This window comes from Monodon monoceros, unplaced genomic scaffold (genome assembly GCF_005190385.1).
Source record: "Monodon monoceros isolate NGI ecotype Baffin Bay Population unplaced genomic scaffold, NGI_Narwhal_1 Super_Scaffold_21, whole genome shotgun sequence".
NCBI classification, from domain to species: domain Eukaryota; kingdom Metazoa; phylum Chordata; class Mammalia; order Artiodactyla; family Monodontidae; genus Monodon; species Monodon monoceros.
Genome location: NW_021703778.1, coordinates 82,032,547 through 82,055,327, shown reverse-complemented (window position 1 = coordinate 82,055,327; position 22,781 = coordinate 82,032,547). Strand labels below are relative to the sequence as shown.

Below are 22,781 nucleotides of genomic sequence, written 5' to 3'. Positions count from 1 at the left end.
TAATAAAATGTATATAAAAAGATGACACCAGTAGCATTCCATAAACAGGGCAGGCATTTTAAGTAATTTTCTTAGGAGATGATAGATTTGTACTGATCCACCTACATTTGCTTACCTACTCTTATTTGATTGGTTGGGAATGGAGTTGCTTTTTGTGTCTATGAAATGCAACATATTTTCGATAACTGAGATAAATAGCTACGTTCTTCTTTTTTTTTTTTTACTAAATTTATTTATTTATTTTTGGCTGCATTGGGTCTTCGTTGCTGCGCGTGGGCTTTTCTCTAGTTGCAGCAAGCAGGGGCTACTCTTTGTTGCAGTGCTCGGACTTCTCATTGTGATGGCTTCTCTTGTTGCGAAGCACGGGCTCTAGGTGCAAGGGCTTCAGTAGTTGTGGCGCATGGGCTCAGTAGTTGTGGCTCACGGGCTCTAGAGCACAGGCTCAGCAGTTGTGGCGCATGGGCTAAGTTGCTCCACGGCATGTGGAATCTTCCCAGACCAGGGCTTAAACCCATGTCCCTTGCATTGGCAGGCAGATTCTTAACCACTGCACCACCAGGGAAGTTCTACATTCTTTATTTTTATTCTTGATGTATGATCATCAAAAGACTAGAATGAAATATAATACGATCTCCGAATGGAGGAATTTGCTGCCAAATATTTATATAATGAAGTTTGTCTCTGCTTAGAATATGTCCAAAATCAGTGACCTCTGAATGAACCAACATTTATCTTTGTGTATAATGATTTTTTTTGTCAGGTCTATGTCATTTTGTTTGTTGATTCATCTAGTCAGTAATCTTGGCAATAACCCCATTAATGTTGCCTTTTTCTGCCCTTGGCTATTCCCCAACATTGATTTTCATAATTTTGGAGGAGATTTTTTTTTTTCTTTTTTTTTTTTTTGCTTCCCCATGCAGCTTTCAGGATCTCAGTTCCCAGACCAGGGATTGAACCTGGCCACAGCAGTGAAAGCACCAGATCCTAACCACTAGACCACCAGGGAAGTCCCCTGGAGATTTTTTTTTAACCTAATAATATCATGTATGCTTTTCATGGGCTTCTTTTTTGCCTTTTTGTTTTATTTTGTTGCTCTTGTTGTTGTCTTATGCAATTAACAATGCCTTTCCCTTTTGAACACTAAACTAAGTGTTTTGGGTTTTTTTTAATCCTACTTTATTTTTTTCCTTCTAGTTATATTGAGATATTAATGACATACAGCACTGTATAAGTTTAAGATGTACAGCATAATGATTTGACTTACATACATCATGAAATAATTATCACAGTAAATTTAATGAACACCCATCATCTCATAGAGACACAAAATTAAAGAAACAGTAAAAAAAAAAAAAAATTGTGTGATAAGAACTCTTAGGATTTACTTTCTTAACATCTTTCATATGTAACGTACAGCAGTGTTGAGTATATTTGTCATGTTGTACATTACATCCCCAGTACTTACTTACCTTATAACTGGAAGTTTGTACCTTACAACGACCTTCATCCAGTTCCCCCTACTCCCACCTCCGATAACCACAAATCTGATCTTTTTTCCTATGTGTTTGTTTGTTTTTGAAGTATAAATGATTTATAACACTCCGTTAGTTCCTGTTACACAACATAGCAATTTGGTATTTCTATACATTTCAAAATGATCACCGTAATAAGTCTAGTTACGATATGTCACCATACAAGGATACATAGCTATTGACTATATTCCCCACACTGTATATATTTCATCCCTGTGACATTTATTTTGCAACTGAAAGTTTATACCTCTTAATCTCCCTCACCTATTTCTTTCCTCCCCACACTGTCCTCCCCTATGGCAACCACCTGTTTGTTCTCTGTATCTATAACTGTTTCTGTTTTATGTTTGTTCATTTGTTTTTTAGATTCTACATGTAAGCGAAATCATACAATATTTTATCTTTTTGGGGCTGACTTATTTCACTTAGCATACTACCCTCTAGGTCCATCCATGTTGTCACAAGTGGCAAGATTTCATTCTTTTTTTTTTTTTAATGGCTGACTAATGGGCACCTGGGTTGCTTCCATATCTTGGCTATTATAAATAATGCTGCAATGAATATAGGGGTACATATATCTTTTCTAATTACTGTTTTTGGTTTCTTTGGATAAATAACCAGGAGTGGAATTGCTGGATCATATGGTAGTTCTATTTTTCAGTTTTTAAGGAATCTCCATACTGTTTTTCATAGCGACTGTACCAATTTACATTCCCACCAACAGTGTTGTAGTAAGGCTCCTTTTTCTCCACGTTCTCGCCAATACTTGTTATTTGTGGTCTTTTTGATAATAGCCATTTTGACAGGTGTGAGGTAATATCTCATTGTGGTTTTGATTTGCATTTCCCTGATGACTGGTGATGTTGAGCATCTTTTCATGTGCCTGTTGGCCATCTGTATGTGTTCTTCAGAAAAATGTCTATTCAGATCCTCTGCCCATTTTTAAATCAGGTTTTTTGTTTCTTTGATGTTGAGCTGTCTGAGTTCTTTGTATAATTTGGATATTAACCCCTTATCAGATATTATCATTTGCAAGTATCTTCTCCCATTCAGTAGGTGGCCTTTTCATTTTGTTGTTAGTTTCCTTCTCTGTGCAAAAGCTTTTTAATTTGATATAGTCAGAATTTGTTTATTTTTGCTTTTGTTTCCTTTGCCTGAGGAGACATATGCAAAAAAATATTACTAAGACCAATGTCAAAGAGTGTTCTGCCTGTGTTTTCTTCTAGAAGTTTTATGGTTTCAGGTCTTACATTTAAGTCTTTAATCCATCTTGAATTTATTTTTGTGCATGTTGATTTATTTTTGTGCATGTTGTAGGAGAATAGTCTAGTTTGATTCTTCTCATGTAGCTGTCCAGTTTTTCCAACACCATTTTTGTTTTGTTTTTTGGGTTTCTTTTTTTTGTTTTACATCTTCTCTCTTGTTTTTTTTGTTTGTTTGGTTGGTTTTGTTTTTGTTTTTTGGGGGGCTGCTTCACACAGCTTTCGGGATCTTAGTTCCCCGACCAGGGATTGCACCCGGGGCCACTGCAGTGAAAGCGTGGAGTCCTGACCATTGGACCACCAGGGAACTCCTGGCTTATTTTTAATATTAATAAAATGTCAGTGCTCTTTGAATGCTGAACTTTATAATGCATACATACTTTGAATTATTTCGTCCAATAAAAAGAAGTGTGGAAAAAAATTACTTGCTTCCTTATGTATCTCAAAGACCTGATCCATCAACAACACCATTTATTGAAGAGGTAATCTTTTCCCCATTGTATATTCTTCCTCCCTTGTCATAGATTAATTTGACCATATAAGTGTGGGTTCATTTCTGGCCTCTCTGTTCTGTTCCATTGATCTGTGTGGCTGTTTTTGTGCCAGTACCATACTGGTTTGATGACTGTAGGTTTGTAGTTGAAGTCAGGGAGCATGATTCCTCCAGTTCTGTTCTTTCCTAAGATTGCTTTGGCTATTTGGGGTCTTCTGTGTTTCTGTAAACATTTTAGATTATTTGTTCTAGTTCTGTGGAAAATGCCATTGGTGTCTTTTTTGTTTTGTTTTTATCTTTTTTCTTATTAATACAGTATTTATTTGTCTTCCTTCTGTCAAACCCTGAGCCAACCCCTTTCCCCAGGCTGCCTGGGGTGGTACAGGAAAAGGAACATACAGGGCAGGCAAGACATGGGAGAAAGAACTGTGGGAGGTGGAAACAGCCCCTTCACATGGTGAAGAGGATGAGAAAGGCCACCATCAGGCAAAAGAGTCCCATGGCTTCCGAGAGGCAAAGCCCAGAATGGTGTAGGAGAAGAGCTGTTGCTTCAGAGAAGGGTTCCTGGCATAACCAATGATGAAGCTCCCAAACACAGTCCCAATTCCAGCCCCAGAGCCAGCCACCCCTACTGTGGCAGCCCCAGCTCCAGTGAACTTGTCTGCTGTGCCAGTGTCCCTCGAAATGGCACTGGTTTGGAAGCAGTGACTAGGAATAAGTGAGGTGGTCAGGGGACTCGGGGCTGCCAAGCTGCTGTGGCTCTCATCTGTCAGCATCTCCAGTCGTTTCAGCACCACTGCAGACAGTGATCGGCTTATTAGTGGAGAGGTTCTCCTGATCAAGGAGGGGATGGAGACGAACTTGGCACACGTGTACATTTTCAGGGGCTGAAGGGCCATAGCAGGAGAGCTGCTCCCAGTGCAGAGAAGACAATAGAGAGCACCATTGGTGTTTTGATAGAGATTTCATTGAATCTGTAGATTGCCTTGGGTAGAATGGACATTTTAACAATATTAATTCTTCCAATCCATGAACACAGTATTATCTTTTCATCTGTTTGGGTCATCCTCAATTATCTTTCATCAGTGTCTTATAGTTTTCCAAGTACAGGTCTTTTACCTCCTTAGTTAGATTTATTCCTATATATTTTATTCTTTTTTTAATATTTATTTATTTTATTAAAAAAATTTTTTTTTGGCTGCATCAGGTATTAGTTGTAGCATGCGGGATCTCTCGTTGCAGCGCAGGCTCTTCATTGTGCTGTGGGCTTCTTCTCTCTAGTTGTGGCATGTGGGCTCCAGGACATGAGGGCTCTGTAGTTGTGGTGTGTGGGCTCCAGAGCACATGGGCTCTGTAGTTTGTGCCATGCGGGCTCTCTCGTTGAGGTGTGTGAGCTCAGTAGTTGTGACATGCAGGCTTAGTTGCCCTGCGGCATGTGGGATCTTAGTTCCCTGACCAGGGATCGAACCCACATCCCCTGCATTGGAAGGCGGATTCTTTATCACTGGACCACCAGGGAAGTCCCTATTTTATTCTTTTTGATGCAATTGTAAATGGGATTGTTTTCTTAATTTCTTTCTGGTAGTTCATTATTAGTGTATACAAATGCAACAGATTTCTGTATATGAGTTTTGTGTACTGCAACTTTACAAAATTCATTGATGACCTCTAGTAGTTTTTTGGTGGCATCTTCAGGATTTCTATGTATAGTATCATGTCATCTTCTAACAAATAAATTTTTATAATAGCAAGAACAGCTATAGCCCTTTTTACATTTCATATAAATGGAAATATATTTTTGGTAGTGTGAAAATGAATTCTAATTGGAGGCGAAATACTGTCTTTATTGAACATCAATTTCTATACTTCTCAAGCAGCAGTTTATGCATATACCAAAATTAACAATTCATATGAGTGCCACATTTATCCACTGAACACTTAACCTAGTAACTTTAATTATCAAAGATGTAGATCCCATGCAAAAGCCTTCTAAACATCCAAAGTTAGGAAAATGAAGCTCATGTTCTAAAATTCTCTAACTTTATTCATAGAAGAATCAGAACTTAGGAGCTCTTACCATTTAAATATTATTCATTGTGTAGCTAGTATATGCCAGGTATTTCTACTATTGATACATAATCTTACTTATTCGTCCTAATGATAACTCTATGAGGAATTCAATTTACAGATGAAATTGAAGCTTAGAGGTTAAGTAAGTTGCCTGTGAATCACATATGCAGTTAAATTCCAAAGCCACCTTCTATCCAGAGGCAGGTAGTCTTAAGAACTTAAAGCGTTCATATTTCTGGGGTCACTTAGTATAGGTGCCAAATATGCATACAAGTCTAAATAGCCCTGAGATGATCACATGTAGTTTTTTAATGTTTCCTATAATGTAACACACTGAAGGAAAAGTTAAGATTGCATTCATTGTATGATCCTTTTAAAAGTAGGCAAAATGTGTGATTTATTCTGGAATAAATTTTGTTTAAGTTATCATACTTTTAAGTTTTTACTTTACTGTAGTTATTTTTAAAATCTATAAAATTAAAGTGAATTTCTTAAAGCATCTATGAGAAGTTCTAAGAGGATATAAAATGAATTTTGCACTCCTGAATATTGCTCTGTATGAAATTCTATAATCGCTTCATTCTGTTTAATACGTTGATGATTTTAGATCACTACCACTTTCAAGGTAGCCAAAATCATAATAGATTTAAATAAAAGGATAATGTTCACAAGAAGCCATGGTGTGTGTACGCTAATGACCCAACATCTTATACTTGGCCATGTATTATGAATCAGTGCTTCATAATCCACTGTGATTGACATCTCTTCCCCACCACTGATTCATCAAAGTTTCTTAGTTCTTTACCTTTGGAGTTAGGAAATCCCACATAGGCCCTGCCACCTTTAATTTTAAGTGTCTAATTTGACAATAAAATCAAATAAACTTTTCAGAGCCTCATTTTTTTTTCTCTCTTTTTACATTTGCAGTCTGATGGATTTGCTTGTATTAGCTAGTGATAGGTAGGTTTTTGTTGGGGAAAAGTTAAAGGTTTGTTTCACTTCTGATTTTAATAATTTTATAGCCTGTTAAGATTAAAGGACAACCAGAAAGTGGAATTCTAAAGACTGGAACTTTTAGAGAGAATACAGAAGGCACTGAAAGAAATAAAGTAAGCAACGGTTCATTGGATAGGAAAAGAAAACATGGATTATAACCATGTGGTTATCTCTACCATATCATCCTCCTCCATCTTAAGATCTTCTCTCTGAGGGAATCTTTGCTATCTTTGGTAGCATTTTTTGCTTGTTTTTGCATGATGGATCCACTTATATGCTAAAGGGAATAGATCCTTGTCTTCCTATTTAAAGTATGATGATATGTTCTATTCATTTTATGAAATTAAAAGATACTTAGGCCTTATTGTATGATCTAGCAATTCTCCTTCTGGTTATATACCCAAAAGAATTGAAAGCAGACTCTCAAAGAGAAATTTATACACCCATGTTCATAGAGTATTATTCATAATGGCCAAAGGATGGAAGTAACTCAAGTATACACTGACAGATGAATCTATAAAAAATGTGGTATGTACATATAATGGAATATTATTCAGCTTTTAAAAAAGAAATTATGACATGGATGAACCTTGATGACATTACGCTAAGTGAAATAAACCAGTCACCAGAGGACAAATGTTCTTTGATTCCATTTATATAGGGTACCTAGAATGGTTAAATTCATAGAGACAGGAAGTAGAGTGGTGGTTGCCAGGGACCTGGGGGTTGGGAGAAGTTCGGAGTTGTTTAAATGGGTACAGAGTTTTAGTTTTGCAAGATGAAGAGAGTTCTGGAGAGTGGTTGCACAACAGTTGCACAACATTAATATACTTAATGCCACTTACCTATACACTTAAAAATGTTCAAGATGGTAAATGTTATATTTCATCACAATTTTAAAAATATTTAGGCCTTTTATAAGATGTCTTTGCCTTTGTTTTTATTTAAGAGTTTTCTTGAGGTATAATTTGAATACCATAAAAGTAATCCATTTTTAATGTACAGTTCAGTGATTTCAGTTCAGAGTTGTGAAACAGTTTTAATGCAATCCAATTTTAGGACATTTCCATCACACCAAAAAGATCTCTGTGCCCAGCTATAGTCACTCCCCATTCCAGGCAACCATGAATCTAATCTTTGTCTCCACAGATTTACCTCTTCTAGGCATTTCATACAAATAATATATATATAGTCTTTTGTATATTTCTTTCACCTACCGTAATTTTTTGACATTCATCTATATTGTACCACGTATCAGTAGTTTATTCCTTTTGTTGCTGAGTAGTATTCCATTGTATGGATATACCACATTTGATGGACATTGGATTGCTTCTGCTTTGGGGCTGTTATCAATAATGCTGCTATTAACATTTGCATCTAAGTGTCTTTGTATGGAAATGTATTTTCATTTCTTTTGTGTTGACACCTAGAAGTGAAATTGTCTTTGTGTTTCTGTTTTTTTTTTTTGTTTTGGGGTTTTTTTTTGATGAAGTCCAATTTATTATTTTTTCTTTTCTTCTTTTATAAATTTATTTTTTTCTTTTTGGCTGCAGTGGGTCTTCGTTGCTGTGCACGGGCTTTCTCAAGTTGCAGAGAGCAGGGGCTACTCTTCATTGTGGTGGGCGGGCTTCTCATTGCAGTGGCTTCTCTTGTTGCGGAGCACAGGCTCTAGGGCACGCAGGCTTCAGTAGTTGTGGCACATGACTCAGTAGTTGTGGCTCACGGGCTCTAGAGCTCAGGCTCAATAGTTGTGGCACACAGGCTTAGTTGCTCTGCAACATGTGGGATCTTCCCGGACCAGGGCTCGAATCTGTGTCCCCTGCATTGGCAGGTGGATTCTTAACCACTGTGCCACCAGGGAAGCCTGTGTTTCTGTTTTTTTAGAGAAACTTTTAAAAGTCACCGTTATTATAGGCTTGTGCACACAGACTCCTTCCCCTTGCTGTGATAATTTTAGGACTTTTTAAAAAACATATATAAATGGAATATTACTCAGCCATAAAAAGGAATGAAATCGAGTTATTTGTAGTGAGGTGGATGGACCTAGAGTCTGTCATACGGAGTGAAGTAAGTCAGAAAGAGAAAAACAAATACTGTAATCTAATGCATATATATGGAATCTAAAAAAAGAAAAAATGGTACTGATGAACCTAGTTGCAGGGCAGGAATAAAGAGGTAGACATAGAGAATGGACTTGTGGACTTGGGGTGGGAGGGGGAAGCTGGGGCGAAGTGAAAGTAGCATCAACATATATACACTACCAAATGTAAAATAGTTGGGTGGTGGGAAGCAGCAATATAGCACAGGGAGATTGGCTTGGTGCTTTGGGATGACCTAGAGGGGTGGGATAGGGAGAATGGGAGGGGGGATATGGGGACATGTGTATGCATATGGCTGATTCGCTTTGTTGTGCAACAGAAACTAACACAGTATTGTGAAGCAATTATACTCCAATAAAGATCTATTTAAAAAAAGAAAGAAAACATGTATAGTTCTTCATCTTTGAACTTGTTTTAAAAAATATTAAGGGCAGCAACACAAGGCTTTTTGGTTCTTTGGTACAAGTAGCTTAAGTTTGTATATGGCAAAATGTAATTTAAAAATCTTTTACTTTTTTGTTTTTTTTCTTTAGTCTCGAGAGCCTTTGACAAGAGCACGAAGTGAAGAAATGGGGAGGATCGTACCAGGACTGCCTTCAGGCTGGGCCAAGGTAAAATTCAAAATTAGCACAGAAATAAATTACATGGTCACTGTTTTTTTAAAAAACAAAACATGTATTTGTTTATTCTGCATCTTCTCTAATGCAGAGTGGATTCTGTTTCTTCATTATAAAGGACATAACTCATTTCCCTAATTACAGCAGGGTTAGATTTTTCAGTATCCAATCTGGGATGATGGCTACAGTATATGAACATCCTGGCATTTGTCATTGAGAAACAGTGTATCACTTTAAAACCTAAAGTTGTTTGAAAGTTTAATTATAGAAGTGATTATCACCATTTTATTCAAATAATTTTAATCCAGAAGTAAATTCATCAGTGAAATACTTTTGAGTGATATTTTTGTTGTTGTTCACTTGATGTTCATCATTTTTTGACCTTTTTATTTTCCCCATGTAAGTTTCTTGACCCTATCACTGGAACTTTTCGTTACTATCATTCGCCCACCAACACTGTTCATATGTATCCACCGGAAATGGCTCCTTCATCAGCACCTCCTTCCACCCCTCCAACTCATAAAGCCAAGCCACAGATTCCTGCCGAGCGGGATAGAGAACCGTCCAAGCTGAAGCGCTCCTACTCCTCCCCAGATATAACCCAAGCCATTCAAGAGGAAGAGAAGAGGAGACCAGCAGTAACTCCAACAGTTAATCGGGAAACCAAGTAAGTTTATCCTAACTCCTAGAAACAGAATCGTCTGCTGTATTTGAAAACTTCTACTCTAAGCATATCAGTTTATTAATATCAGGGCGTCAGAAAATTCTGTGGATGGCTGTCCCAGCCTTTATTTACTAAAGAGGAAAAAAGAAATAAATGGATTAAATGTCCTTGGTTTTTCTCCCAAGTGCTAACTTAAATATATCACAGAGGATTATCATATGTAATAATGTAGATATAAAAGTATACACCTTGTTAAGTTTTAAGGCAGTGTGCCATAGACTGCCTAGACGTGTTGTATAAACTTCCTGTGATCCCTAAATCTCCTTTTGAGGACCATAATTTATGGAATTATTGAGTATGTCTTGTTGCAGCTCTTAAATTCCAAACTTTTTTTTTTAACTCAGCCAGTAATGTGGGAGTAAACTTACATAGTATTAAAATAATGAGCATTATAGTGTGTATCAGCTTCTATTTACCACTTCTGATCATTAATTTTGGGGGATGTAGGACAGATGGAAGTGAAAATAAATGGATTTTTCTATTTATTAAATACAATCTCTTAATTGCTAAGGAATTCTAACTAGGCTGTCTTTTTGGCCTCTTCAGAATCACCTCCGCAAAAAGTAGTTAATATATTTTCCTCATGAGAACCTTCCCTGCCAGGTAGGACTTACCTGGAGGAGATTTTGTAAAATTGGTAAATCTAGTTATAGATTTTAGGGCTCACTATTAAAGCTGGTGAGGTGTAATTCCTTCTTGAATTATCATTCTTATGAAAGTTTGTTAATTTGACAGTTTTAAAAACTACAGCATATGCAGTTCATGTATTTTTTTATCTGTGTTGAACAGAGAATAGCACATGAGTGCATACACCTGAGCCATGTGTAAAGAAAAGGTGGTTGAAATATAATCTGTTCTCAGTATTCCTTTCAGAGGTGGAAATATACTTAGGATCAATAATAAAAGACTTATCAATTAGGAGTTTTCTTAATGCTGTAGCAGTTCTAGAAGTTCCACATATACATCAAATACACTAAGTAACAAAAGTCTTGGAGGCATTCCCTAGTCTAGTGCTGTCCAATAGACATGTTGATAGAAATGTTCTGTATCTGTGCTGTCCAGTATGGTAGTGGCTATTTTGAATTGTGGCTAATGTAACTAAAAAGCTAAATTTTAAATTTTATCTTAAATTTATATAGCCACCTGTGGCTAGTGGGTACTACCATATTTGTCAGCACAGCTCTAGACTTTAGGTTATAGTACCCAAATAACCTCTGCCTGCTTGATAATATACTCCACAGTACCATATATATATATATATATATACACACATACACTTTTTTTTTTTTTTTTGATTCCTTGTTTGGCATTCTGGTTGAATACAACATTTGGTAATGCTAAATTTCCTGGGATCATTTAAAGAAGTTTGAAAGAGCCTTCTCTACTAGAAGACTCTACCTGTTCATGAGAAGCCAGAGAATCTATCTCAGGGTATCTGTAAAAAACCATGGACTCACATAAGAGGTTAAAGGTGTTTGTTTCATGGGAGGGTCACAGAATATAACCAGTGTTAACCTCGATACTAAATGTCCTGTAAGACCCATTACCTTATGAGCTAACTTAATAACTATTTGCAAGATTACTGAATACACTGGTACAGATGCTGCAGTTTACTGCCCTTTGTAGTGTGAACCTTCATTTCAGGTGCTGTGCATTTTAAAGTATCTTGTACACTTTTTTCTTCCTTAGGCCAACAAGCTACCCTAAAACTGAGATCACAAGGCTTTCTGCTTCTCAAATTCGGAACCTCAATCCTGTTTTTGGAGGATCTGGACCAGCTCTCACCGGACTTCGTAATTTAGGAAATACTTGTTACATGAACTCAATACTGCAGTGCCTATGTAATACTCCACATCTGGCTGATTATTTCAACCGCAACTGTTATCAGGATGATATTAATAGGTAAAGAAATATCATACTTTTTGCAGTACAGTATTAAAAGGGTGATCTAACCATGCTTCCTTACCAGCCAGTTCCAGAGATGTCAAATTAGGAAAGAGGAAAATATTCTTAAGAACAGTGTAGAAATTGCCAGGACATAGAAGCAACCTAAGTGTCCATCGACAGATGAATGGATAAAGAAGATGTGGCACATGTATACAGTGGAATATTACTCAGCCATAAAAAGAAACGAAATTGAGTTATTTGTAGTGAGGTGGATAGACCTAGAGACTGTCATACAGAGCGAAGTAAGTCAGAAAAACAAATACTGTATGCTAACACATATATATGGAATCTAAAAAAAACAAAAGATGGTTCTGAAGAACCTAGGGGTAAGACGGGAATAAAGACACAGATGCAGAGAATGGACTTGAGGACACAGGGAGGGGGAAGGGTAAGCTGGGACGAAGTGAGAGAGCGGCATGGACATATATACACTACCAAATGTAAATAGATAGCTAGTGGAAAGCAGCAGCATAGCACCGGGAGATCAGCTTGGTGCTTTGTGACCACCTAGAGGGGTGAGATAGGTAGGGTGGGAGGGAGACGCAAGAGGGGATTATATGCATACGTATAGCTGATTCACTTTGTTATACAGCAGAAACTAACACACCATTGTAAAGCAATTGTACTCCAATAAAGATGTTTAAAAAAAAAAAAGAACAGTGTAGAGAAAAGCCTCCTCTGATTGGTAAAGGACAGACAGGAAAGGAACAGTACAAGAAGGTGGAACCACACTGTCATAAACTGGAGCCTGTTGATAAGGAATAGGAGACCGTGCAGGGCTGGCAGCCAAAAGGAAGCAAGTTGGAGGGGTGTAATCAAAGTAAGATTCAGATAGGTATTTGGTAATAAACCTGTGAATAAGTATTTTAGTGTAGTATAGGGTCACATATTACAGTATGTTGATGTCAAGAACCCACTGTACCTTGGCTTTTTATAATTCCTGTATTGCCTTTTTGTAACTTTAATTTTATTTGCAAAGGTCAAATTTGTTGGGGCATAAAGGTGAAGTGGCGGAAGAATTTGGCATAATCATGAAAGCCCTGTGGACAGGACAGTACAGGTATATCAGTCCGAAAGACTTTAAAATCACTATTGGGAAGATCAATGACCAGTTTGCAGGATACAGCCAGCAAGATTCACAAGAACTGCTTCTGTTCCTAATGGATGGTCTCCATGAAGATCTTAATAAAGTAAGAAATTTTTCTGAGTTGCAGAGGCCCCTTAGGGTTGCTTAACATTGTACTCATTTTTATAGCAATTTAAAATTATAGTTGGTGATTGTTCAGTGCTAATTTATTGAAACCTAGTGACTCTGTACTATGGCATGGAAGTTTAAAACAAATACAACTGATAGGTCTAATATTTGAAAGGAAGTATATGCAATTTGTATTCACTTATGAAAATGTTAACAGGTTGTATTACTGCAAGAAGTTTGTAAATGTTGTAAATTTGTAAAAATAGTTGTCAGAGATGCTGTGTTTGTGACCCACATGACCAAATGATTCATGTGAAAAGTTATTACTGAGGCATCTTTGTCTGTGTACTGTGGCTTCTTTTTAGCACCAAGCTGTCCTCTTTCAGATACCTTTGGGGTCACCTTTCTTACCAGCAACCACAGAGATACACAAATAGATACACACACTTGTATATGTATATGTATGTGTGTGAATATATGTATGTTGTGTGTGTCTATATGTGTATATGTGTGTGAAGGTAGGTAGGTAGGTAGGTAGATAGATAGATAGAATGTATCCATCCATGAGACGAGGACAGCAAAATAACATCTGTCTAGTTGTAGCCCTAACTCCCAGCTCTATGTGGAATGTCTTTTCAAAACCAGACTTTTCAGCTCTTTAAATAAAAATTTGTTGAGCAATTGCAACAAGTTACATCCTTTTGATAAAGTGGGTTTTGGTATTTTAGGAGGTTTTCTTGGCTAGAATTTTTTTGTAGCACTTGATGAGATTAGAATTCCTTTCTGAAAAGAACAAGAAGTGTTTCTAAATCTGCAGAGTGTTTGTATTTAATATACTCTTTCAATTTTATATTTAAATGTTGACTTTGAGATATTAATATAGAGTCTAAATTTTATTTCCAGGCTGATAATCGGAAGAGACATAAAGAAGAAAATAATGATCATCTCGATGACTTTAAAGCTGCAGAACACGCTTGGCAGAAGCACAAGCAGCTCAATGAATCTATCATTGTTGCCCTTTTTCAGGGTCAATTCAAATCCACAGTACAGTGCCTCACCTGCCACAAAAAGTCTAGGACATTTGAGGCTTTCATGTATCTGTCTCTACCACTAGCATCTACAAGTAAATGTACATTACAGGTAAGTTTAGGATTGAGAGAAAATGATTTGTTGAAGAAAAATTCTTTTCATATGCACATAGAGGTGTACTTTATTCAGTAATTTATTTCTCTTGTTTGCCCCATAAACATTTTACAGGTTAAAACTTAAACAAAAATTTTGTTTTAATTAGGCCTCTGTAGATTAGGAAAAAACCAGCATTTTTAAAAAGAAATTTTCCTTTTTAAAAGATATTTTCCTATAAAATATTCTTTTAGAGTTAATAATTTTTTTTAAAGTTTGTATTTATTGAAGTTTTAAAAGTTAATTTGGAAAATTGTATGTTGACTTTAATTTAGGTACAGTTTTATAGGAATTTGCTCTACATGGGTATATCAAATAAATATGTTTTGCAGACAACAGCGGTGTGATTTAGAGAGCTTGTTGACACCCTTTAGTGTTGGCTTCCTGTTAGTCAGAACTTCCGAGCCACCAGGTGGAAGCTCCTCAGTGCTCTCAGGGCATGCAGGACTTCTTCCCTCCACCATTGGCAGCACCACCACTCGCCACACTCTTTGTCACTGTCAGCTCCCATCTGGGTCTGCATCCCTCACTAGATCATAAACTTTGTGGGGGCAGGAACTGTTTTGTAATAGTTTACTGTTGTATTCCTCATGCCTGGCAGAGTAACTTATTGAATAGATGCTCAGGAATACTGTGTTGAAAATATTAACAAGTATCTACTACTTGTTTTTGCCTCCAGGATTGCCTTAGATTATTTTCCAAAGAAGAAAAACTCACAGATAACAACAGGTTTTACTGCAGTCATTGCAGAACTCGACGGGATTCGCTAAAAAAGATAGAAATCTGGAAGTTGCCACCTGTACTTTTAGTGCATCTGAAACGGTAAAAGGGACACATTTTTCTTAGTGTTTAGTACTTTTTAGATGAAGGACTTCTAAGTCTTTTATTCTAAACACTTTGTTTTACTACCTGCTTAGGATGTATAACAAAGGAAGATCATCTGGTTAGGGTATCTCTAGGGAAACTAGGCAGAAATGATGAGATTCTAGTTCACCTTAGTGTTTGTAATAACAGGGCAAAGTGACAGCATCACTCTTTCATATAATTCTGTTTTTAAAAATCTGTGAAACTAGCGGGGAGGGATAGATTGGAAGTTTGAAATTAACATGTACACACTGCTATATTTAAAATGGATAACCAAGAGAATTCCCTGGTTGCCCAGTGGTTAGGACTCTGCACTTTCACTGCCAAGGGTGTGGGTTCAGTCCCTGGTCGGGGAATTAAGATCCTACAAGCCACGCAGCACAGCCAAAAAAATTAAAAATAAAAAATAAATAAAATAGATAATGAGTAAGGACCGACTATATAGCACAGGGAACTCTGCTCAATATTCCATAATAACCTAAATGGGAAAAGAATTTGAAAAAGGATAGATACATGTATATGTGTAACTGAATCACTTTGCTGTACACCCAAAACTAACACACATTGTTAATCAATGATAATCCAATATAAAATTTTAAAAATAAAATCAGTGAAACTAAATTATTGCATTTCAAATATGAAAATTTTAAATCATTACAAAGCATTCAGTGAAAATGTATAAAAATAATGTTATACAATATAACTAACACACTATTAGATAAAATTTATCATTCAAACAATATAGTACACATAACAAAAAATACTGTGCTGAAAATGAAATATATGAGTTTTTTTAAAGTATAATTTTTAAAGATAAAACATTAAGGATGCCATTGTAGAGTGCAGACGTATTTTTGCCCATATTTTTCCAGCCAATGAAAAAGATCTGGACCTGTAGCAGTAGAAGAATAATGGCGAGAGAGTTGTAAAACATGTGCCAGGTCTTTTGCTCTGATTCTTTGTCTTTATGGTATCCATCTGTGGAGTGATAACTTTAAGTCATTTTTTGGAAAAACTTTAAAAGGAAGTTTCATCTGTTTATTGAGAGCTCTAATTTTTGTTTCAAAGAAAGCATTTCTTTTTAATTTTTTGTTTCATCTTATATTATTGGAGATTCTTAGGCAGTTATTTATGTTAATTTCCACATTGATATATTCAAATTCCTCTTGTGTAAATTTTCTAACAAAAGCTTATATCAGTTGTCTTTTTCTGCTTCTTGCAGATTGTGGAGGTATAAACATTCTATAAATGATTACACATTTGTTCTGTTAAAATTTTTAATGCTGTGTATTACTCTTGGAGAATATCTAAAAGTATAAATGGTTCAGAGTTCATTATTTTTTAAATAATTCTGAAATAACCAGTATTTTGGTGTTTAAAGAAGCAGAATATGTCAGGATAATGGAATGCCATTATTTCAGTCACTAATTTATGTGCTTGCAGTTACCAGCTCTAGCGTCCCCAAAAGTACAAGCTTAAATCTAGACCAGCTCTCCTCTGTCATTCCTCTGTACTTTTGTGGTGATTAGCATTATAAATGGGGGTTTTCATAACTTTTTACCTTTGTAGAAGACTAATCTAATAGCTTTAGCTGGTCTAGGGATTAAGGGACCAAGGTATGGCCCTACCTCTACCACTCTAGCTGTTTGACCTGTGGTTAGACATTTAACTCATTATTGATGGGGGATTTTTGCAGAAACTAACGCCTGCGGCTGGCGATTTGTTATGTAAATGGATATTGAAATGCCTACAGTCAATACGTTCTGGTAACAAAAGACGTATTAATACGTCTCTGGTCAATAATGTGTTAATATCTGTGTACGACAGTTTCTTCATTTGTAAAACAAATGAAACCAAGTACAGCAAGTCCCCTATATACGAACGAGTTCTGTTCTGAGAGTGCATTTGTAGGTCCAATTCATTTGTAAGTCCAACAGAGCTAGCCTAGGTACCCAACTAACTCCACTATATAGTAATAGGCGTACTGTAATAGGTTTATAATACTTTTCACACAAATAATACATAAAAAACAAACACAAAAAATAAAACAGGGCTTCCCTGGGGGCGCAGTGGTTGAGAGTCCGCCTGCCGATGCAGGGGACACGGGTTCGTGCCCCGGTCCGGGAAGATCCCACATGCCGCGGAGCCTGCACGTCCGGAGAGGCCACAACAGTGAGAGGCCCGCATACCACAAAAAAATAAAATAAAATATTTTTAATCTTACAGTATAGTACCTTGAAAAGTATAGTAGTACAGTACAACAGCTGGCATACACAGGCACATTCACGTCTTTGGAAGTTCACAATTTGAAGATTCGTATGTAGGGGACTTACGTTATCTTTTTCTTCTTCTTTTTTTCTCTTCTTTTTTTCTTTTTTTTCTTTTTTGGCTGCACCATGCAGCATGTGGGATCTTAGTTCCCCAACCAGGGATCGATCCCACGCCCCGTACATTGGAAGCACTGAGTCTTAACCTCTGGACCACCAGGGAAGTCCGAAACCAGGTGTCTTTAACAGGTCCCTCCACTATTAAAATTCTGATTGTGTGTTTGAAATGGATTTTATGGTCCTGTCTAAAAATCTGGATTGTTAATGAATGAATTAGGGTTCATTCTGATGTCTTTGGTCTGTCAGTGTAATTGCTGTAATGTTATGCTCTACAGTTTTTCCTATGATGGCAGATGGAAGCAAAAATTACAGACATCTGTGGACTTCCCATTAGAAAATCTTGACTTGTCACAGTATGTTATTGGTCCAAAGAACAATTTGAGGAAATATAACTTGTTTTCTGTTTCGGTAAGTATCTCATTAAACTAAATACATTTTCTTTCGAAGCAAACTAAAAAACCCAGTTTCAAGTGGTTCCTTACCTCATAGGAAAGTAAGAACAACATAAGTCTTTGAAATTATTGACATATTTTAAATAATTCAATTTGATTTGATTTTCTGTCTTGTTTGGCACAGAATCACTATGGTGGGCTGGATGGAGGCCACTACACTGCCTATTGTAAAAATGCAGCAAGACAGCGGTGGTTTAAATTTGATGATCATGAAGTTTCTGATATTTCCGTTTCTTCTGTGAAATCTTCAGCAGCTTATATCCTCTTTTATACGTCATTGGGACCACGAGTAACTGATGTAGCCACATAAGGAGAAGTAGGTTATAAGCTAGTTATCTTTTAACAGGCTGAGCAACACAATTCTTGAAATGCTTAAAGATTCTGGATAGCTATAGCTGGCCATTTAAAGGAATTCTAGGACAGTGAGAGTTGTGTTACTATACCATATACTTCAGGTCAGTGCTATTATCAAAAAACTGACCAAGAACATTTAACAAGTATTGCAGTAAGCATTCCTTACAGGTACCATTTATTTCAAAACAACTTTTTTAGTTTGCTCCAAAGTTAAAATAATTAGCTAAGCATAATTATTCTGCTGGTCTAAAAACCATTGTATCCTTTATTTTCCTTTTTACTGTTATGGCCTTTTCACATTTCTAAATCCCAGCTTGATCTATGGATACTCTAGAATGATGTAAAACAGATAGGAATGTATGTGTATATATTTATTGCACACTTGCACATCAAGTCGATGTACATGTTATAATATGTGGTCCTTTTGTGAAGGCTAGAACTCAGAGGATTGCTTTTTTTTTTCTTTCCTTTTGGCCTATTCTGAGTAATTGCAGTGCTTTCTTAGGGAAATGACAGGGCAAAGCTATTTTTCTGTTGGCTTTGGGCTGTATTTGTGCACTGAATCTTTATTCTAAAAAAATAAATGGAAACTTTTCTTTAATTTTTTAAATGAGAATTTTCATTTACACCTACATTAAAATCTTATTGAGAAAAATAATTTAAAACCCTGTAAGTGTTGTCTTTAATTTTATATTATTAAACATAGAACAGTAGAATTACAGATTTTATACATACACTCTTTATACCACTACAATGACTTAAAATTTAGTATACTTATTCCTTTGCATCACTTGATTCCACTCATCCTTTACCTTGACCCTGAACTGCACATAGCACTTAAGATGCTCTCAGAGTTGGGAGTCAGAGTAAAATATAAATAACTTAATGCCCAGACTCATTCTATCAAGAGTAGTAGAATTCTTAGGATTAAGATAAAAAGAGATGAGTCAGACATGACTGCAAAGTGAACTGCATTATAAACCACATCTTTACAAAGTGATGTATTAAAAGGGATAGAGGAGCTTAGAATTTATCATTTACCTCAGGGACTTAGTTGTTATAGGTAAAGTCAATATATAAATATAAAAACAAGATTCTAAAGGTGCTTCTGAAAGATGTCACCATTAGTGGACACTCAGGAAGAAGATGAAAGGAAGGTGTTGAATTGTGAAACTGACAACGTTTCATGTTCTACAATTAGTCTGAGAGATTATAGTTTCTTGCCTAAATTATCTGAACAATTAAATATTTTCAAATCACATTCCTAACCTCACAGAGCCACCTGAACAAAAGTTATTTTGGTTTAGCTCCATGAAGTATCTTTGGAAAATAATTTGTTGGATATATATAATTATTATGAGATAGTTTATGATAAAAATACACACTAATAAACACTGTACTTTGAAACCTGAACATAATACTTATAATCTGATTGCTTTGAAGGTCCCCATTCGTTAGCATTGCATCATTTTCATGCTGCCTTTTTTTAGTGGGCCAGGACCCATCTTTTTATAGACTTACCTTGTGAAGGTTGCGTAACATGCCAGAAAGACTTAAAAATGTCAGTGACGCAAGTAAGTTGCAAGAGTTTTAATGACAAAGCAAAACTTAAGTACTAGGTTCTAATTGCTAGTTTTGCAGTTTTCAGGAAACACCATTTTCCTAGCTCTTGTGTTTTTGTATAGGTATAGAAAAGGGCTGGCAGCTATAGAACAGGAGATATGCTGTAGCGGTTTGAACTGAAGTATCTGGAATCTCTCTGACTCGTGTGTCATCAAAGTTATACCAGGCGTGAGTCACTGAGTTTTTGCAGAAAGCAGTGTAGTGGCCACCATCCAGATCACCAGAGTGGTTCTAGGGGAGAAAGGAATGTCACGCAGTATTTACATTTGAATACTTTAAATATTAGAACCCAAACGATAGGGCCAAGAAATATTTTTATAATTGTCCCTTATACTGGATTAAAAGCTAAATCATACGTTATGTTAAATCATACATATAGCCTGACTGGTATATTTTTCATGTCACTGAAATGGTTATATATTGTGTCCATCGATTATTTAATAGACTGTGAATGAAATAGGATAGTATTTGGCATCTTCTAATATTTATCAGTTAATACTTACTGAGCACCAACTGTACATAGACTATTAAACATCAAAGGAAATTTTAAAATAAGAAAATAGTCATGTTTCCTAAATGAGCTTATAATTTTGAAGACAGTCTAAGATAGACATGTAAAAAGACATTTAACATTGGAACAAGACATTAAAACAACTGCATACTGCTACCACACAATTTGAGGAGGTTGTACAGCAACAGCTCCCTTGGTCATCCAAGGCCCAAAAAAGAACCTGTTCTATTCTCTTTTTCCCATGTTTTCCCTAACCCAGTAAAGCAATGTTTGAAACAAAGGCATTGGAGAACCTCACTTCTCAGAAGGTGGTATGGCATAGAGCAGGGGTTGACAAACCATTTGCCCATGGGTCAAAGCCAGCCTGCTGCCTGTTTTTATATGGCCTGTGAACTAAGAATGCATTTTATATTTTTATATGGTTGAAAAAAATCAGAAGAATAGTATTTAGTGATGTGTGAAAATTATATGAACTTCAGATTTTTCAATGTCCTTAAATAAAGTTTTATGGGATCACAGCCATGCTCACTTGTTTATGTTTTTAAGTGGCTGCTTTCACACTATAACTGTAAAGTTGAATGGTTACAAGAGAGACTATAGAATACATGGCCTGCAAATCCTAAAATATTTACTATCTAGCTTTTTAAGTTTGTTGACCCCTGGGGTAGAAGGAAGAAAATGGATTTTTCTAGTTAGTTCTATGAATTCAGCTCTAATACTGCACAATGACCTTAAGGAAATTATTTAACCTTTCTGAGCTTTAATTCCCCTATCTTTTAAAATGGGTAATAAGACCTTGTCTTATACAACTACTATCTCTCTTATAGTGCTAGCACATAGGAGGTACTTATTAAGTGTTCCCTTAGACCTTCATCTTCCCCACATCTCCTGTTAACTCTTAGAGAAATATCCCAAAGCTGACATTTTAAAGATTCAGACTCTGGTCCTGGTCTTGGCCATGTGACCTTAAGCTGATATGCTTAAAATTCCTTATTTATAAAATGGTGCCCATAATATTGTGATGTAATTTGAGGAAAACAAAACATCTGGTGGATCCAGATGATGAAGTAATGTTCTAAAGTGACTACACAGATTATGGCTGGAATATGTTCTGTTTTGATGACAATGTAAACAAACAAAATTGACATAGTAGAATAGGGTAGGGTGAAGCATCATTCTAGACTTCCATTCTCAGTAATTTTGGCAGACAATTAGCCTGAAAGCCTTAGTTACGAAACTGTAAAGAATGCTCGATAGGGACTTCCCTGGTGGCACAGTGGTTAAGAAACTGCCTGCCAATGCAGGGGACACAGGTTCGAGCCCTGGTCCAGGAAGATCCCACATGCCGCAGAGCAACTAAGCCCATACACCACAACTACTGAGCCTGCACTCTAGATCCCACAAGCCATAGCTACTGAGTCCACACACCTAGAGCCCGTACTCCGCAACAAGAGAAGCCACCGCAATGAGAAGCCCATGCACCACAACGAAGGGTAGCCCCTGCACACCATAACTAAAGAAAGCCCATGCGCAGCAACGAAGACTCAACCAGCCAAAAAAAATAAAAAAGAATGCTGGATAAAACATGGTAAATACCCTTTGAAATATATGGCTAACTTTAAAGATTGTATAGTGAGAGTAATCTCCAGGGGCCAAGAACAGAGGAAATAAAAGATGAGCATGATGTGTGGTTAATGCTGTGACTGCCTGAGAGCAAAGACAGTTTCTGGTCCCTGGAGCCACAGTGCTTGGGTTTTAAAGGTCACACAAGGGCTGGAGGTAAAGTCCTAAGTCCCTGCAAGGTGAGGAGTTGGATTGAAATCCACACACATAGCCACAACCTCTTAAAGACAGGCACCCTCAATAAAAGAATAAACTAGGGGGGAACAAATCCACCCTCCAGTGCTTAGCTTAGCTTAGGCTTTGGGTACAAAGAATAAAAGTCATTCCTGGAAAGTCGTTACCACAGACCTGGCTTCTCTTTGGCTGGGGATTCAAATTTACACTACTGTGTCTCAGAATCCTGTGAATTTAAGGTGAGAATGAAAAGTATTTTGGGGTTGCTTGGCAGAAGAAAAAGAATTACTTTCTGATTGATGCACCTTAATTCAGGCTACACAGGATAACCACATATAAAAACCCAGTGATGCTGAACTCACAATTCAGTATTACAGAGCATACATGGAAACAATTCACCATGAGTAAGAGTTTAGAGGGCAATAAATAGCAAGATTAAAAACTCCAAGGGGACATGGAGAAGATGGCGGAAGAGTAAGACACGGAGATCACCTTCCTCCCCACAGATACACCAGAAATACATCTACAGGTGGAACAACTCCTACAGAACACCTACTGAGCACTGGCAGAAGACCTCAGACCTCCCAAAAGGCAAGAAACCCCCACGTACCTGGGTAGGGGAAAAGAAAAATGAATAAACAGAGACAAAAGAATAGGGACAGGACCAGCACCAGTG

The 22,781-nt window shown here is 36.7% G+C and overlaps 2 protein-coding genes and 1 pseudogene across 5 annotated transcripts in view; 1 reads left to right on the top strand and 2 right to left on the bottom strand.

Moving 5' to 3' along the window:
• Window positions 1-18,775, top strand: part of USP8 (ubiquitin specific peptidase 8) — a 99,489-nt gene extending 80,714 nt beyond the window's left edge. For 2 of the 3 annotated variants that reach the window (XM_029239766.1, XM_029239765.1), the window contains 8 exons: window positions 8,986-9,063; window positions 9,474-9,736; window positions 11,483-11,695; window positions 12,720-12,930; window positions 13,839-14,075; window positions 14,797-14,939; window positions 17,644-17,776; window positions 17,945-18,130. In XM_029239766.1, the coding sequence (XP_029095599.1) occupies window positions 8,986-9,063; window positions 9,474-9,736; window positions 11,483-11,695; window positions 12,720-12,930; window positions 13,839-14,075; window positions 14,797-14,939; window positions 17,644-17,776; window positions 17,945-18,130 (1,464 nt within the window). Of the gene's footprint in view, window positions 1-8,985; window positions 9,064-9,473; window positions 9,737-11,482; window positions 11,696-12,719; window positions 12,931-13,838; window positions 14,076-14,796; window positions 14,940-17,643; window positions 17,777-17,944 lie in introns of all 3 variants that reach the window. The other variant, XM_029239764.1, reaches the window with a different exon arrangement.
• Window positions 3,670-4,198, bottom strand: LOC114905197 (annotated as a pseudogene).
• An 808-nt stretch (window positions 18,776-19,583) lies between the features above and the next one.
• The window catches only part of USP50 (ubiquitin specific peptidase 50), a 31,495-nt gene continuing 28,297 nt past the window's right edge, over window positions 19,584-22,781 (bottom strand). For both annotated transcript variants that reach the window (XM_029238487.1, XM_029238486.1), the window contains one exon: window positions 19,584-20,028. In XM_029238487.1, coding sequence (XP_029094320.1) covers window positions 19,837-20,028 — 192 coding nt within the window. In that variant the 3' untranslated portion in view covers window positions 19,584-19,836. The remainder of the gene's footprint in view (window positions 20,029-22,781) is intronic.